This window comes from Abramis brama (genome assembly GCF_963993115.1).
Source record: "Abramis brama genome assembly, chromosome: 4".
NCBI lineage: Eukaryota > Metazoa > Chordata > Actinopteri > Cypriniformes > Leuciscidae > Abramis > Abramis brama.
Window position 1 is genome coordinate 27722607 of NC_139966.1, and position 19658 is coordinate 27742264.

General features: G+C 37.2%; 1 protein-coding gene across 1 annotated transcript; it reads left to right on the forward strand.

The window, feature by feature from the left end:
- Window positions 1-8065: 8065 nt before the first annotated feature.
- hpxb (hemopexin b) lies at window positions 8066-14710 on the forward strand. The gene is made up of 10 exons (XM_084110540.1): window positions 8066-8361; window positions 8888-8910; window positions 9601-9720; window positions 9842-9999; window positions 10231-10384; window positions 10767-10982; window positions 11100-11192; window positions 11523-11653; window positions 11807-11954; window positions 14427-14710. The coding sequence occupies exons 1-10, from the start codon at window positions 8297-8299 to the stop codon at window positions 14651-14653; spliced, it is 1335 nt and encodes a 444-aa protein (XP_083966666.1). The 5' UTR covers window positions 8066-8296; the 3' UTR covers window positions 14654-14710.
- The last annotated feature ends 4948 nt before the right edge of the window (window positions 14711-19658 follow it).

Consider the following 19658-nt stretch of genomic DNA (forward strand, 5'->3'; position numbering starts at 1 on the left):
TCGATACAGCAAAAAGAAAGAAATGCCAGAGAAATTTCCTTGATTTAATTTTTTTTATTCTTTTTTTTATTAAAACTAACATCATAAAGTATGATATTTTTTTTTACTTTGAGCAATTCTATAATTTACTCTTCTTAGGAGCATATTAAAGAAAACAGCTCCTTGGAAAAAATGAAATGTAATATTGTAGTAGTTATAAACAAAGGTTTATTTTAGTTCAGATTAACATTTGAGGGCAGCAATTGTATTCATAATGTCAAAATAAAACCGACGTAATGTTACTTGAAGGCATTATAGCCTACTATTCCTGCCAAACTTCCATGGTTGCAGTTAGTGTTACTACCAGTAAATCCATGGTGAATGTTGCTAATCTGTCAACACTGGATAGTTCATTCATGGCACAATGTTTCTTCCAGGTTTCCACGTCAGTGCTGTTTGATCCGTTAATAACGGAGAAATGTGAATGTTTCTCACTAGATCTCGCAGAGATGTTATTACTAGGGGTGCACCGAAATTTCGGCCGGCGAAAATTTTCGGCCGAAATGGCATTATCGGTTTCGGGCCGAAATAAAAAAAAACAGCCGAAAACGTGTAACCGAAAATGAATGTCACCCGCCCCTCCCATCCGTGCGCAAGCGCTTAGGTTTCACTCACGGTCGAGCTGTTATCACGCGTCTGCCTATCAAAGATTAAGCATGTCAAAGGGCTGTCACTTATTGCACAATCGATCGGACCAACCAACACAAGTTTCGAAAACGAAAATAGGGAATCGATTTTAACGGCCTTCTCTCGGAGCGCGTCCAGCTCGTCACTACAGTATACGCGCGTCACACAGCAACTGCAGGTTCTGACACACACACACACACATAGCCTATTTCTGCATAATATAGTGCATAATATGTAGCCTTCAGTAATGCTTTTCATTGATGTTATGGCAGTCCACATTGCTGACTTGTGCGCCCTCTTTACGGTCGTCCTAATGCCTGTTTAGTTGTCCGTGGATTTGCCTATATTTGGCGTTGAAAACGGATCAACGCCAAATATAGGCAATTTACTAACGATTCAATGAACACTTAGCCTATGTCTCAAAAATCGAACAGGATTTATTTTTCACAAAAGTGACAGCCCTATACGAGAGGACACCAAAGTTGCAATATGTAACATTTGTTCTGCAAAAATCTCCAAAATTGTGGATTTTTTTTGCACAACTTTTAAAAAACTATTTTATTTGATGGAACATAAAACTTGAAGAATAATATTATTTGGTATTATTATTTATATTTATTGTTAAAAATATTTTATGTTTTGTTATGTAACTGTTAATAAAATTTGATTATTATATTGTGATTTTTCATTTCAGATCCATTAAATTCAAGCAGTAGGCTATATACGTTTTTAAAAGAAGCCATTTTCGGCTTCAGTTTCGGTTTTCGGCCAAGAGCATCCTAAATTTTCGGTTTCGGTTTCGGCCCATAATTTTCATTTAGGTGCACCACTAGTTATTACTTTTGTGGCGAATTCAAATGCTTTCTTTACTGGATCTCTTATTAGCGCTGTGTAGTAACAGTGTATCATGATCATGATCGGCTCGCGCTGCACTGGTCCAAACTGATAAACGGTCCTTCAACCACACAATAACGAGCAGTTTCGTTCCGCTTGCATTACGTTTGCCATTTGATGTTGGGCAATGTTGTGGTCGCGCCGGCGTCTCTTACATTATGAGCGCGCTTGCCACGCGCAACGCGCCTACATTTGAAATAACGAAATTTTGGTCCGCAGGAAAAATGGTCCAACGAACCGTTCGGTTTGAAAATGTGTACCGAAAACCGAACCGAAAGCCTCATACCGAACGGTTCAATACGAATACGTGTATCGTTACACCCCTAATTATAACCACCATAGAGATCGACCACCAATGCTCAACAAAAATGGCCAAAAGATGTAAGATTTAAAAATATATTTTCAATCACTATCATATATTTCGTCCTTCGAATGTGTCTTATTATCCATATATTTCTGGGAATTTTTTTTTGTCTGAAGACAAATTATTTTTCATTACAGCTTTCGCAGACAGTTCCAGAAGAAAACTGGTAGATGGACTGTATATGCCTTGAAGGTGGCAAAAGACTACAGTTACATTCCTGATCTGCAAGCAGAAATTGTGCGCACAAGACTCCAGGCTGATGTGGGGATGCCAAGGCGTAGTGTTTCAAGGCCTGAGGACCCCAGGACACTAGGCCTCCTTCCAAGTGTCCAACCTCCTTCGATTGACAGCATACTGGAGTCACATGTCAGTAGAGGCATAGGTATGTACAGCAAAAAATCTTAGCTAAGATGTCTGTCTTGGGATAATTTATGCAAATATATATATAAATTTAAAATATAACTAAGTTATTTATCGTAATTTAGGACAGATTGTATGATAACTCTCTATTTTATTTACTAGTGTTATTGATCAGTACAATGTTATGCTTCATTTATAAATTGCACATTACTTTTCATCTTTTTTCCCCCTTTTTTTTTCAAAAAGGAGCAAGCTCTACACTTCCAGAGTCAAGAGACAAGCACTGAGCTAAAACCTCAGCAATCTGAACCCCCAAGTTCAGAAGTCTACCTTCAACTGAGCCAGCCAAACTATTTTTGTAGTTTAATTTTATCCTGAAACTTGATGCATATACCTAAAAATGTTTGTAACTATGACACCTTAGAAAAGTTTTCAAATATGTAAATAAATTGTAAATCATTTCACACAAATTTTTTTACACTATCACTCTTCTAAACAGGTTCTTTTGAAGAAGACAGCATAGAATAACATATTCTTTATATTTGTAATACAAACATTTTAAATTGAAGAGTGGCAAACCAATTTTTTACCAAACAGGTAAGACAACATATAAATAAAAATTACAATGTAACATTGAATAAATAATTATAAATAACAACTAAAAAAATAAACAAATCCTTTAAACATAAATACCCATTTATAGGAGAACAAGCAGCATGTTTCTACAACACAGCAGCGATGAATCCAGTGTACTGCCCATTTGGGTCAGGGCTGGGTTTCCCGATAACGTTGTCTCTTAGCGCGCTACGAAGACTCGTAAGGTATAACTTAACTAAAGGTATACCATTGCTAGGCGTGTTCCCCGAACTATACCTTAGAAAGCTGCTTAAGATATACCTTCTTATGTGCGACGTTACCCAGTGCTGTTCGTGGTGATGGTGCTGAATTGGTTGATATCTATGGCTCGAGAATCAATTATTCTCTTGTCCAGGTTTCACTGCTTTATGTTAGAAAGTGGTGTTCTTTATAAAATAAGCACTTCAGAAATAGTTGAAATTACATTTATTAGGACTATTGGATATTATAAAAAATAATCCAAACTATAATAGCCTATAATAGCCTAGCCTACATATTTTAAAATTGTAACATATATTGCTGCCACAATAACCATTTCAAAATTTTTACGTGCTTTCATCTCTTTCCCATTTTTGTTCGCTGAGGTGGAGCTGCGATGAAATATTGTTCTTGGAAATACTTTCCAGCATTTCAGTAATAAAAGTTTACATCTTACGTACGGTGCTCGGCAGTGATCAAAAAGGATTAGTGAATTTTGAATCTCTTCTTGTAAACTCAGAGATGTGGATTCAGACGGCAATTAAATCACCACACAACCTGTTTGTAAAAAAACAGTAGGTACTAATTTGGACAGGGATTTTTACGCGGGTTGGGTGAGAAAAAACACTGATATTATGGATTCGGACGGCACTAAAATCAACGACTTACCCCTGTAAATGTTTAAAATACCGGACGAGCCCATGAGAAACAATATTAGCGTCCAAATAGAACTTAACTGACAGTAGCCTATGCTTTCACTGGCCTTTAAAAGCGCTCTTTTATTAAATTAATAATATAATATATAATAATAATAATATAATTAAAATTCTAACAACAATCAGTGTAATTGACAATTTTATTCTTTGCATGAAAACACTTGAATTAGCCTAAATTAACACTAACCTTAAGTTTATCAAGCGACAAGAATACTTTTTGTGCGCAAAAAAACAAAAATTATGACTTCTCTTCTCTTCCATGTCATTCTCCTAAGCTATTGACGTAGTGTAACAGCGCTGCGCTTCTGGGTTGTACGTCAAAACGTAGGCTCACTATTGGCCGACGCTGGTCATGTGAAGAACATTAATAGTTGAATAAAGTCGTTATTTTTGTTGTTTTTTTGCACACAAAAAGTATTGTCGTCGCTTTAAAAAAAACACAAGTTGAGCCACTGTAGTCACTTGGACTATTTTAACGATGTCTTTACTAACTTTTCTGGGCTGGCAGATATCAATTACCTTGCAGCCTATGAAGGAGTGATCCAGCTCTCAGATTTCATCAAAAATATCTTTATTTGTGTTCCGAAGATGAACTAAAGTCTTACGGGGTTGGAACAACATGAGCGTGAGTAATTACTGACAGAATTTTCATTTTTGGGTGAACTAACCCTTTAAAATTGTTTAAATGTGTAAACTGGCAAGACAAAACATGTCCAAATTATAAACTTTCACTCTATGATAGTTTAATTTAGCAGTTAATCCACGAACTGTGTGGCAACTGGTCCGTACGAATCAACTGCGATCCGTTGCACCCCTAATGTATAGGTAATGTATATATTTCATGACCCCAAATTACATTCAAATAAAAAATAAAAAAGGCACAGTGCTTTCACACCTGCCCAAAAGATCCGCACCAAGGGGGGAAACAAACTTGAGTTCGATTCAATTGAACCAAACAAGGCAGGTGTGAATACACCCTTAAGTAGAATATCCCAGAGTCAGGTTTACGAACATTGACTTCATACAGGACTCCTAGATGGAGCTTTTTGCAAGAGGGACAATGTCTTTTCATCACACTTGGATGAACAATGTGTCCGACCACATCTCCAACAACAACCATGATCGAGGATCAATTTTCTGTTAGTATCTACATCAAACTGTTGGAATTTTGGACACAGACTCAGGTGATGGGCTTGATTACCACAGAAGGGTCTGGGGTCTACTTGTTTGCTATACGAAGGTGAGATTATTCTACCTTGGGGGTTACAACTTTACTCTTGATTTGTAACCTAGAGTAAGGTGGTCGCAGGAATAGAGAATAGAGATTTGGGAGGTCTCTCTTCTCTTAGTTGAAACTTTGTTGCCCCCTTTGACTGGTCAGATACTTGAACTACTAAAGTCTGCTTCCTCCTCCAGCCATTTTGCAAAATCCACCAAATTATAAGAAACATTCAGATTAACAGTTCGAGCATGTCTAGCAAAACTGGAAACATGATGTGCTGGAAGTTTACTTAAAAGCTGGTGAACATGAGAGGTACATGCCAATTCTTTCGCCCCTTCATCTTGACTCCATGATTGAAGAATGCCGACTAGAGCCTGGACCAGATCCTTATGGTCTAATCTGAACTGGAGGTATCGGAGGAACTTGACTAATTGATGATGGAAAGACATGACCTGGATGAACAAATGGACCATATGGTGGATATAATGCAGGAGTAGAAAAATGCACTGGATAATTTGGAAACATCCATGTGGAAAATGCATTGCCATGCATTTATAATATGGTTTATTGAAAACAACAATTTGTTCTTATTTTCTTTATTTTTATTTGTCAGTAGTCCAAATCGACTGACTAATTTATGCAATCGATTACATTGACATGTCGTTGAATTCCTACATCAGGGGTGCGTTTCCCGAAAGCATCGTTAGCCAACTATGGTCGCAAGTTCATCGCAATGTCCATTGAACTCTATTGGTAACGAGGGAACTTGCGACCATAGTTGGCTAACGATGCTTTCGGGAAACGCACCCCAGACCAATTAAAGAGAGAATCTCACTAGCAAAAAGAGTTCAACAATTTTTATAGAATAGGAGCATGGAAAAGGTGACATGATTCTAGGGCTGTGACGGTGGCAGTTTTTTACCACCGCGGTTGTAATAGACCAACTACCGGTGGTCTATTACAACCTATTTTTAACCTAAAATATAAGAAAGTAAAATATTATTTAAAAAAAAAAACATTTATATTTAGTAAAATGTGAATTGTTAGAAAGAAGGATATGTTGAGAAGAGATAGATATATATATATATATAAGAACAATAGAAAAGGAGGTGGAGAGAGGGAAATAGAAAGCAAGGGAGAAAGAGATGAAAAGAATTGAAATTTAACAGTAATCGCAGTTCTAAAAAACTTCTAAAAAAACTTCTAAAAAAGAATTGTGATGTAACAGTAATGGCAACAATGGTGTGGCAAAAAAAAAGAAAAGCAAATGGTACCTTTAATTCTACATGAAGATAGAGAGAATAGAAGCTTAGATGAGATCATTCAAAGAGTTACACACGTACACATAAAAATAGAGGAAATAAGAAAAAAAACCCAGATAATAATAATAAAAAAGCATATTATTATAATATTCAAAAAACTATTTTGAAAATGTTTCACTGCAGATATGTACACTTATTTGTACATAATAAGAGTATGTATTCAATAGGGGCATTAATTCACAAATCAGGGTAACTTAATATTTTAAAAAGAACAATGGAGCCATACAGTTGTTTGAATTCAGATATCTTATGTTTGAATATCCATTTTTCATTATTAATGTAGTCTCTTAATAATTTTTGCCATTGTGTAACAGAGATTCTGTTTTTATTTTTCCAGTTTAAAATTGTTGATTAACTAGAGATTAGGGGTTACGTAATCTGGCGTGGGTTTATTTGTGAATGGTCACCTAAGAGACATAATAATGGAGTTGTGGGGATTTTGCAGTTAAAATAAACAGATAGTTTAGCAGTAACATCTTTCCGAAATGGAATGATTGATGGACAGGACCAAAGTGCATGAAGATAATCATCTGGAATATTGAGTGTGCAGTGAATACATTTGTCAGAATCCACCGTACCAATTTTAGAAATGTTATATTGTTTTAAATGTATTCTATATAAAATATATTTTGGTGTTTCTACTCCAACTAAATGTGCTGATGCAAACTTGTCTCCAAAAATGAATATCTGTGTTTATGTTTAGGTCCTTTTCCAATTGCTTAACTGGAATTTAGAATATTGTATCTGTAGATATTAATAAGGTATATAGTTTAGTCAATAATTGTTTTGAGCTACTAATGGTTTCCAGTTTTTGATGGAATTTTTTATTTGTAAATAAAAAATAAAATAAAAAAAACCCAATGTGATGGCAAATAGGCTTTCCAACTAATGTAAATCAATATTTACATAGTATAATAGTAGAACATTTATCTCTGACACACGTGTCCCGCATTGTCCTGCTGTCCTGAAACAGAAAAATAACCAGGTGTTCACCCTAATTCAAGAGCAAGTTGACTGACCGTCTGCTACCGTAGTTAGGCACATGTAAGAATATCTATATCTGCAATAGACTTAAGCAGATGATTTTGCTAAACTAACACAATACAACAAGAGGGCGTCAGCTAACATAACATTAAAAGTTACCACAGTAAAAGTAAAAACATTAAAAAAGTACCATAGTTCAATCTTGTAATATTAAGTTAATATATCTAAAAAGCTAACCAACACATTCTCACCTGTGAAAGGTTATCCCATTTCTTATGGAATTAAAATCTTGGCAGTTTCACAACAAAGCTATTTTTTGTAGGCTGGTCATTTTTGACGGGAACAACACAAGTGTGACTTTGTACCATTTTGTACAAAATAAAACCATTTCAAAACTTTTCCTGGTTAATGTTTAACTATTGTGATAAACAGTGGATTTTTCCCCCCATATTTTATGTAAAATTGACAAAATTATCCACAAATAATGCTTTTTTTTTTTCACTCAAAAACTGAGGTACATAAGCTCAGATAAAGAAGGCCTAAGTTCGATCAGTTCCAAAAATAAATACAAAACCTGTCATAATTGAAAGAAAATAAGCTGACAAAAAGATTGAATCTAATATTTGGTGAAAACGGAGCATAACAAGAGATTTATAAGCATTTTTTTGACCGGAAACATCACAAGTGTTATAGGGTTTTCAACACAGCACAAGGGTTAACAGGATTAATGATTTGTTTTCTAAAATGGGGATTTTGTAATAATGGAATCTTCTCCGCTGTTCTGGCCTGCTCTGCCTGTAAATTTGGTCATGTTTACCAAAGGATTACAGCTCACACTCCAACATTCAACGCATCCACCCACTGAGAGCACCACTATAAAGGCCCGGTGTAGACCCTACTTCAGTGCCTTTTCAGCTAACCTGGACAGCTCATCATGACAGCGCTGTTTCTTTCCCTGTGTGTATGCTTGGCACTAGCTCTGAGCAACGCCGCTCCAGCGTGAGTATCTGATACAATATCACATTCTATCTAGAAAAGACTGCAAATAGATCCAAAATAGCCTTTAGTTTTCTAAAGATCCTCAAATGTATTGGAACAAATAAGTGTTAGTTTAATCACAGCACTCTGTCTTACATGCAGTAAAACACTTGTATATACTTAGCTTTCTGCAGAATAAATGTGATGAGTAAAAGCTATTTTTTAGGACATATTTGACCAGTATATTTCCATCAACCTCTGTTTGCTTGTAAGCTTAAATTTGGGCTATCGTTGTTTGTGCTGTTACAGAACAAACAATAACACAGATACTGACTGATTAAAGTCCACAACAGCATTTGTATTTATGTGGCTGCCTTCCAGAAATGCCTTAATATTTCATCAGTAGGCAGCAGTTTGCTAAAACATGCACTTTAGCTACAAATTGTCCTTGCTTAATTCATGTTAGTTTTATGGGTTATACACTCATATATAGCCTATAGTTATAGCTTAAAAGCTTAAATCTCTGAAACTGCTTTCTTTATTTCAGGCACCATGATGTCATGATAAAAGGTAAGCATGAAAATCTATCATCATATTTTGAAAAATTGCTAAGTTCTTCTTGCCACACTGGAGGCTTTTACTATTAACATGTTATTATACTGATGTTATGTTAAGGGTTAAATGTGTTATGTTTAACTACAGACTGGATGTGCAATGGCAGTATACTTAAGGTCCTTGCACACTGTGTCTGAAATCTTCATTGTATTTGTCATCCCAGAAATTCGCCATGCACAGAAATCTTGCACACTGAGTTCCATGCATATTAATGAATCTGTTATAAAATAAATAAATTAAAAAAATCACAAAACAATACAAAATGGAGTCCTCATGCAGTGAGGATGATTTTCTTGTCCTCTCTCTTCTGAAAAAGAAGAAAACAAAATTGGGTCCATTCAATCCTGAGATTGCGGGAGGAGAGAAAGGAGAGTTCCAACTCTTCATCAAGGTTCCCTTGTACGGTGGCTCTGAATTGTCAAAACACCTCTCAAAATGCTTGCTATGGATGCGAAAAATGGTGAAATTTGTTTTTATGACGGATGAATGTTTTGGAGGCAGTGTGGAAGACCTTAAAGGTGGAGTCAGAAATTCTTGTCCGAATTTTTTACATGTTAAAAAATAAATACTCAGACTCAGTGTGCAAGGACTACTGCATGCTCTAGATGTCATGAATGATACATTCATGTAATCATATCATCATAGATGCCCCTGAGGAACATCCTAAAGGGGAGGAGCACCATGATGCCAAACCTGACCGGTGTAAAGGCATTGAGTTTGATGCCATCACTCCCGATGAAAAAGGAAACACTTTCTTTTTCAAAGGTCTACTTTGATCATTCATCTTTTAGTATTCCTCACCATGTATTAGAAATGTCCTTATATGGCCATGCCAGGTCGAGTTAAATTTAATATAGCTTTCTTGATTTTTATTATTCATATTCAGGTGACCATTTATGGAAAGGTTTCCATGGATCAGCTGAGCTCTCAAGCAGCATCTTCAAAGAACTGGACGACTATCATCACCTGGGTCATGTTGATGCAGCCTTCCGCATGCACCATCAAGATGATGCCAGTGTTCATGACCACATCTACTTTTTTCTGGTGCTTTTTATGAGTTACATCTAGTACCTCACCAGCTGTCTCATAATTGTTTCCATACAGGAAGTACCTTTATCAAAACAATTTGAAATCAACTTTAATTGTTCTTTGCACAACTAGGAACTATTCAAATATTTGTGTTCACACTGTGCAAACCCAAGCCTACAGTCTATAATATAACAACCATAGACATGCAGTTCGATGCTGATGAGTATTTTCTATTTTTCTATTAAGGATGACAAAGTCTTTAGCTTTTACAACCACACCCTTGAGAAAGGCTACCCTGTGGAGATACAGCAGGAGTTTCCTGGTATCCCCAGCCACTTAGATGCTGCTGTTGAGTGTCCCAACGGAGAATGCATTACTGATTCAGTGCTGTTCTTCAAAGGTTATTGAATCACATATGCTCTACATACATATCAACAATTACAATTTAATTATTTAAAGATTGGGTGGCTTTATAAAGCTATTATATACTCAGAATACACCTATTATGGGTTAGGGTTAGAATAAGTTGATATGTAGTTGCAAAGTTACCTATAGTCAGTATAATGTCTGTTGGAAGACCATCATAAAGAGTTAGCAGATATTAAGCAAAAAGTCTACTAATACTCTAATGAGAGTTAGTTGGCATGTAGTTGAAAAGTTACTTATAGTCACAAAAATGTTCAAAAGGGACCATCAAAATAAAGTGTTTCCGAATTTGGTGCTTTCCTTATAGTATAGAGTGTGATTTGCACATTAATATATAACACAATAAACCTCTGCAGGAAACGAAACTTACAGCTATGACATCAAGACAAAGACAGTTAAGAAGAAGATGTGGACACACTTGCCAAACTGCACATCTGCCTTTCGCTGGTTAGAGCACTATTACTGTTTCCATGGTTACAACTTTACTAGATTCCATCCTGTTTCTGGGGAGGTGACAGGAACATATCCTAAGGATGCCCGACACTACTTCATGACGTGCGGTGAAGGATTTGGTGAGTCAATTAGTTCTGTTTTCATGTCCATTCTGAGCTTTTCTGTTAGTATATCTCTGTTATATCTCATTTTACCTTGAATTTTTGACTTAATGTCAAGTTGAAATTGTTCCTTAGGTCATGTAGGTGGTGCAAGAAGGCTACGCTGCAGTGAGGTCAAGCTGCATGCTGTCACCACAGATGATAAAGGGAAATCATATGCATTCCATGGTAAATACACTATCATTGCAATCTATGTTTTATTCTTTTAATATGTGAAACTTCTACTTAACAATTCTCACTATGAACTGGTTCCTTATTAGCATGCATATTACTAGTATATTGGCTGTTTATTAGTACTTATAAAGCACATATTAATGGCTTATTCTGCATGACCAAATTCTACATTCCTTAATCCTACCCAATACCTAAACTTAACAACTACCTTACTAACTATTAAAAAGCAGTAATTGAGTTTACTGAGGCAAAACTTGTAGTTAATAGTTAGAATAAGACAATAATCTAAAGTTTGAGCACAATATAACTATACTATACTTACAGATGCAATGTACTTGCGTTTGGACACACACCGAGATGGCAGTCACCATTTCCCTATTTCAAGGTTATGGAAGGAAATCTCTGGTGGAGTGGATGCTGTTTTTTCTTATGGTGATAATATGTACATCATCCAGGTAAAATAAATACTTAAAGAACCTAAGGTTTAAATAGATTTCCATTGCTATTATTTTATCCTGACATTTCAAAGCCTTTTCTTTCATTTTTACAATTTTAAAGAGGTAGTGTTCAGCATGTGGTGACCAGATTATTTTGTTTTGCACAAATAGGGTGGTCAAGTCTATATCTACAAGTCGGCAGTCCATTTTACTCTCATAGAGGGCTACCCTAAACCTCTGAAGGAAGAACTAGGCATCGATGGTCCTGTGGATGCAGCATTTTTGTGTCCAAAACAGCACACTCTACACTTTATACAAGGTAGGAATAATATGTGATTTTCATCAGATTATTCATCACCATTTACCTATACAGTATTTAGATGTTGTGAGGACAAGATGAGCGAAGGATGTAATACTAATAAGCATTTTAATTGAATGTCCTCTTCACTTCCTAGAGTGATTCCTAACTAAATCTTTACTGTCATGCAATAATGCTGTAACATTCTCAGAGATGAGACAGAGGATCCAAATGCAGTTAAATAATCAAATAACAAAACAAGGAGAAAACAAAGAAACCACAGAAACAGAACTATGTACCTCTAAATGGTAATGAAATTGACAAGACCATACAATGAATACAGGAAACAATTGCTTGCATACTACCAGAGTAATTGACTAACAAGACATTCCTGGAAACAATCAAGGATTAACAAGGGAGAAATAGGAACAAGAAACAAACAAATAATTTTGAAACAACAGCAAATACAGGCAGAATATGACGTGGAGGTGGGTGCCGGTGGGGCTGAAGGCCATGTTGAGGCAGAGCAGCTTGGACAGGCCATGACTCTTCTTTTTTAGTGTGTGTGTTTTTCCATTATTGAGATAGGATAGGATTAGTATGAAATGGGAAAGAGAAGAGGACTGGATCAGGAAAGGTCCACATGCCGGGACTCAAACTTTGGCCGCCTGAAGCGCAACCATGATACATGTCGGAGTGGCTCCTACAGGTCATGACTTTTTAGTAATGACAGGGATCTTGGGAAAGTCAGAGATGGCACTCCTAGCCATGACAATATAGGCAGGGAACACGGGTAACTCAAAGAAGGTCTCTGTGGAGTGACAGAACAGGCAGGGACGGCCTTAGTGGACTTTTAGTTTGCTTCTAGTTCCTGTTTCTGATGAAGCCTTTTCACATTTACGTGGTTCTCTGAAGCAGAAGTTGTCATTGTTGGGTAAACTTCTATAGTGGTGAATGTGAGACAACAGCAAATATAATTTTTGTATTCCTATTTGCTCCAATATCAAAAGAAAAAAATCCATGACAGCAATACCATGACTTTTTTTAAACAGGGAAAAATATGGAGATTAATTACAGCATTTAGGAGAATGATGTGAAACTTGGCAACACTTCCTCAGCTGTGTATTAGAAACACTCAAGCAGCAGTGTTAATTTGTTTTTTTTATAATTTACTGCCAAGGTAATATAACACAAAGTATAGCATTATAAATTTAAATTAATTGAAAATATGACAAACTTAACTAAATTTGCGATGGTGATAACTGGAAACTCGTCATCACAGTAAAAAGGGTCCATTGTGTGCACCTGTGTCTTGTTAGACAATTACCCTTGTGTGTATATAAGCCCTTGTGTTTTCAATGTTCCTTGTCAGGTCTTGTCCATTTGTGGTTGTCTCTTTGGTGAGCACGGTTCTGTTTTCCTTGTGTTTCCTATTTCCTTGCTCCTGGTATTTTTGTCATTAAAAAAATATTACATTATTGCATTTGGTTCTCTTTCAAATATACGTATGATATCTTACTATGGGAAACGCCTCAGGCGTGACCAATCCTGGAAGCACCAATTACACCACGTCTGTCAGCTGACACGCCAATCGCCACAGTGATGTGAGAGGCCCGCCTCCCTAATATATATCGCTGCTAGTGGTCCCTACTTCATTCTTGTTCTCTTCCCTGTGAAGCTCCTCCTCAGCAGATCCTCATAAGGGTGGCTGCTAAACTATTCAACCCGTTATTCTAGGTACATTGCTGAACATTAATGGATGAGATTTCTCCTGAACTTTCTCCCCTGAATCAGACCCCTTAACAGGGGATAAAGAGGAGGACAGGTGATTGCTCGTCTCTTGGAAGAGGATTTGGAGGAAGATGAAGAGAATACCATTAGAAATAAAACTTGAGGGTTACGGGTTTGCCTTCAAGGGTGATTGAGACTATTCTGAATGCGAGAGTGGCTTCAACACACTCTGCATATGATCGGAAATGTAATGTTTTTGAGCAGTGGTGCGCACACATATACAATGTCTTTTTCCTCTGTTCAGTTGCAGATGTGTTGTTTTCTGCAGAAACTGTTGGATAAGGGCAGAACCTTTTCAACAGTTAAGGTTTATCTTGCCACAATTTCTGCGTGCCATCTGGGGGTTGACAGGAAAACCACAGGTCAACACCTACTCATATGTAGGTTGGTGCGCTGCATTTGAACAGGGTTTCAAAGTTACTGATTCCGCCGTGGGATCTGTCTGTGGTCCTTAATGCACTATCTCAGTCCCCTTTTGACACTTCCACACTTCCCTTCTTGTAGTTGCAAGGAGAAGAGATATGCTGAGAATTAATTGGTCTGTCAACTGACAGATATGGGGCATATAGCGCTTCCAGGATTGCTCACACCCGAGGCATTTCCCATAGTGAGATACCTCACATCTGTTATCAAAGTACTGTGGTTATGTAAGTAAGTGTCTCAGAGTTCCCAACATGACAACTGTCTGATTTTTCTCCTCAGGTCAAAAGATGTATGAAGTTGATCTTTCGGCCACACCCCGAGTTGTTAAAAAGGAGATGCCTATTCCCTTCCCTAAAATTGATGCCGGCTTCTGTGATGCTGATGGTGTGAAGGTGTTTATTGGACCAGAATACTATTCATATGGAAGCCCAATGATTCTAGCTCTGGGCAAAATCCAACCTCAACCACAAAAGATCTCTCCAGAAAAATTTGGCTGTGTAGAATAAAGACTAGGCAAGGCAACAGCTTCTGATAAGTCATTTTTATGAGCTAATGATTTAGCTGCATCTATTATTATGCTAATAAAAATGACACTTGTCTGGCATATCTCTGAATCTTCATTGTCCACTCAGGTTGTTAGAATGGTAAAAAAAATTGTACCCTTTCATATTTGTAGCAAATTAGCTTAAAATCAACAAATCTGTTCGCCCACCGAACCGACAGTATGATCTTCTTATCAACTCTCAAGAAAGAGTCTTCTTGTCATGAAGAATAACTTTGCTGCTCAACAGTATAAAAACTTGTTGCTAAAGATCAAAACATTAAGTGACTGATCGGTGAGCAGCAACAGAGACAATCAAGCGTATAATGGTGTTTAATAAATTAAACTACAAATACATACGACTAAACTTAAACAAGGAATACATAAAAACAGAATAACGAAAAGTAAAGAAAGAAAGAGAGAAATATTTGTGGCTAATATCACAAACAGTTAACCTTTGAGAGCCAGCATAGAATCAAATCACCTTAAAGCAGGGGCAAACAATCTTATTATTGATAGAAATTCAATTCACATTTATTTGTATAGCGCTTTTCACAATACACATCATTCCAAAGCAGCTTTACAGAAAGTGCATGAGTCCATATTACAATTTAGAGTGATCTGTTATCAGAGTTATGTATTTCAGAAATGTACATTTAAAAAATCACAGTTAGCAAAAGTGTATTAATTTAAACAATGTAATAATTTAATGCAGATACAATGAGCTCACTGAAGTAATGAATACTTGTTTGTTAACAAATGATTATGACATTTAGAAAATATAGCATTGGTGCATGTTGATTCAGAGTTTGCATCATCTGAAGTCTTCGCAGGAGTTGGCACTGTCTCTTCACATGTGTTGGGCATCTAAAGTCTTCATAATAGGCTGGATCCAAACTGGAGCTGACATACACTCTAGTTACATCAGGATAGGCATCCCAAGATGAAACAGAAGCAAATAGAAAATAATTAGTGTAGCTGCTGTTCATAACATTAAGTAAAGATAATCATGTACATTTGATCTGCTATAACTGTATAAGGTTAGGATATGCATTATATGAATGTTAGGCTAAAGAGATGCATCTTGAATCTAGATTTAAACTGGGAGAGTGAGTTTGAGCCCCGAACATTATCAGGAAGGCTATTCCAGAGTTTAGGAGCCAAATGTGAAAACGCTCTCCCTCCTTTAGTGGGCTTAGATATTCTAGGTACTATCAAAAGCCCAGAGTTTAAAGAGCGTGATGGATTGTAAGGTGATAGAAGATTAGTTAAATACACAGGAGCTAAACCATTTAGGGCCTTATAGGTCAGTAGCAATACTTTGTAATTCATACGGAACTTAATAGGTAACCAGTGTAGAGATAATAGAATTGGTGTTATATGATCATATTTTATTGACCTAGTAAGAACTCTAGCAGCTGCATTTAGGTCTTTTCTGCATCAGAAACAGATAGCATATTCCAGAGCTTAGCAATGTTTCTGAGGTGGAAAAAGGCTGTTTTTGTAACATGTAATATGATTTTCAAAAGACAAGTTGCTGTCTAATATAACTCCCATCCTTCTAGATGCAAATTGTATTCTAAGAGATTCTGTGTACAGGTTTTTGGTCTAATATGTAATACCTCTGTCTTAGCTGAATTTAATAGAAGAAAATTATAGGTCATCCAATATTTTGTATTTTTAACACATTCTGTCAACTTAGATAATTTAGAGAATTCATCTGGTCGTGATGAAATGTATAACTGAGTATCATCAGCATAACAGTGGAAATTAATTCCATGTTTTCTTATAATATTACCAAGTGGCAGCATATATATTGAAAATAGCAGAGGGCCTACAGATCCTTGAGGCACTCCATAATTTACTGACATTATCTTCGATTATTCCACAAAATGGTAACGGGTCTGATAGATACGATCTAAGCCACCTGTCCCCGAATGGGTGATTCTCACGAAATCATTAAAACACCACGGCGCTAATAATTTTAAATATTAAACATGTTATTAAGTAATATAAAAAAGCATCACAATAAAGACATTCTCTACCTTGCACAATGTGTAATTTCAACATGGGAATCAATTAGTTTTCTATTTTACTGCATTTTCTGTGAAAATTCTCATTACCGTAATGAGTCCAGCTATGTCTGAATGTATGTTATGTTTGTAATTTAAACAAATTAAAATAAAAAAAATTCTGAAGAAAAATAAATGGATGTTCTGCTAGATTTCAGATGACAGAAAAATAATTGACTGAATATTCATGTTTAATAATAATGTGTCCATGACTGATGTTCTCATCCTCCGCAAATTTTTTTGAGGACTGTTTAAACGCACATACAGAATTTAAATAAAGTTTGATTTTGAATGAAAAAGCACATGATCCAGTTCCTTAAAGATGGCTACCAGGTAAGAAGATCTCTTCATATTTCTTAAATTAAATGTTAAATATTCTCTTGTCAGAGTGTGTACACGACATATTAGCCCCTTTCATACAGAGATTCCGGAAAATACACGGATAAAGTGACCCGGGATTTGACCCGGGTTCGTTTGATTTTGGTTCATTCACACTGCCAGTGATTTTCCGGAATCAGAGAGCGCGTTCACACACAACCCGTGTATGTCTCGGATAGACGCGTGACGTTAGGATGTGACGTGTAAGGTACGCGTCGAAAAGCGGAAGTGTTTGCATTGCTTTGAACAACATGGCAGCTGATCAGGCATTAGATGTTGCTGTTCAAACTTTGTTGTTTATGTACAACATGTTTCGTGGTCAAATCACAATTTTATTTTCGATTTTGAGTTCTTTTCAACGTGTTAATTCGATACGGAATACGCTGGAAGTTAAATTGGCGGAGAGTATGAAAGAAAATGAAGCCGCGAGACGTAAAGCACGGAGACGCCATCGGTTGCTAAAAGCTACAGTTCTTTGTACACGGCTCATGCAACTGGGTGTTTCGAAGAGAAGACTGTGGATGGTACAAAGACCTCAAGGGGCTGTGTTTTGGTCAAATGTCCTGGAAAACTTCAACGAAGATCAGTGGCGGCAGCACTTTCGGATGTCACGGGACACGTTCGAGTTTGTTCTGCAACTTGTTGAGCTAAGCCTGAGACGCAAGCTTACGAACTGGAGAAAGCCCCTTGAAAAACGCCGTAGATTGGCTATTGTTTTGTGGTGGTATGCTACCCCTGACGAGTACCGTACAATCAGTTGTCTCTTTGGTGTGGGGCTATCCACTGTTTGTACACTGGTTCACGAAGTCACTGCAACACTTAAGAGAAAGCTTTTGAAACGTTTCATCTCCTTGCCCAAAGGAGAAGCTCTTCAAAAGGCTTTAAATGGGTTCGCTGAACGTGGGTATCCTTTGTGTGCTGGTGCCATAGACGGTAGCCACATCCCTATAATTGCTCCCCAAGAAGATGCTACAGCTTACTACAATCGTAAGGGATGGCATTCGATTGTACTTCAAGCTGTTGTGGACCACAATTTCTGGTAAGAATGTAGTTCCTAAGCTATTGTGTTCATTACAGAAATTCGATTAATTTTTATGTGTCCATATTTTAATGCCATGTCTCTTGAACTAGCTTTACAGATGTATATGTGGGCTGGCCTGGGCGCACGCATGACGCTCGTGTGTTGTCCAACTCTCCCATTTTCAAAATGGCAGAGCAACAGGGTGGATACCTGTTTCCTCGTGAGGTACGCAGTATTTGTTTTACTGGCACATTTTATTTGTCATGTTTTGATATCAAGATGCAAGTGTATTAAACCATGTATGACATTAACAGCTGCATTGTAAAAAATTGCATTGTGATTTATTTTTTTACATGACATGACAGTGAATGATGTCGAGGTTCCTGTCCATTTAATCGGCGATGCGGCATACCCCCTCAAGAACTGGCTTATGAAGGGTTTCACAAACCACCATGCCCTGACCCCTCAACAACGACACTACAACTACCGACTGAGCTCAGCACGGATGGTTGTGGAGAACGCCTTTGGTCGCCTTAAAGGTCGTTGGAGGTGTTTGCTTAAGCGCAACGATGTCGACACAGCTCTGATGTCTGATGTTGTTGCTGTTTGTTGTGTTCTGCACAATATTTGTGAGCTGAACAAAGAAGTTTATTTGCCTGACTGGAACATCACAGATGATTTGCAAGAGCCTGATCAAGATATGTTTCAGGGGGTGGGAGGACATAATTGTCAAGGAATTCGTGAGGCTATGATGACTCTCTTGTCATGACTCGTGTTACTTTACCTGAACAACCATTTATACACCATGTCAAAGTTTTTCAATAAAAATGATTTATTGTAAAACTATTCAATAAGTTTGTCAGTCACTTTTTTTCATAACTGAAATAATGGAGTGTGGTCACAGATGATAAATAAACTATTTGAAATATAATTTGAAAAACATTTTATGTATATTGAATCATTTAGCAGCTTGTCCGAGTTAGCCCAGCATTTTTAGTTTTTCACATTTACAGATTGTGAGCCCTACATCCTACTGCCACCTGAATGCTGCTGTGCCAGTTCTTCGGCTGTATTTTGAAGATGGAGCTGACAACCTCCGACTTTCACGGCAGTCCATCCAGTCCCTGATTGCTGCAGTGAAACCTGATTGCGACCATGGGTGGGAAAAGGACGTTGAGGTGCTGGTGTTCCTTTACTGGCTGGCCCATGCAGCATCATACCGGGTAGTGTCACTCGCCTTTGACATCCCGAAGTCTACTGTGCACGACATTGTGCACAGAATGAGCAAGGCAGTCATCAGCATTTTGAGGCAGCTCATCGCTTTCCCCAGCGCAGGTGACCTGGAGGCGGTGGGAGCAGGTTTTGCTCAGCTGGCAGGGTCTCCAGCTTTCAGTGTAGTAGCTGGGGCAATAGATGGCTGTCACATCCGCATCAAACCACCAGCAAGTGACGTGCAGTGCTACTTCAACCGGAAGCTGTTTAATTCTGTACAGCTGCAG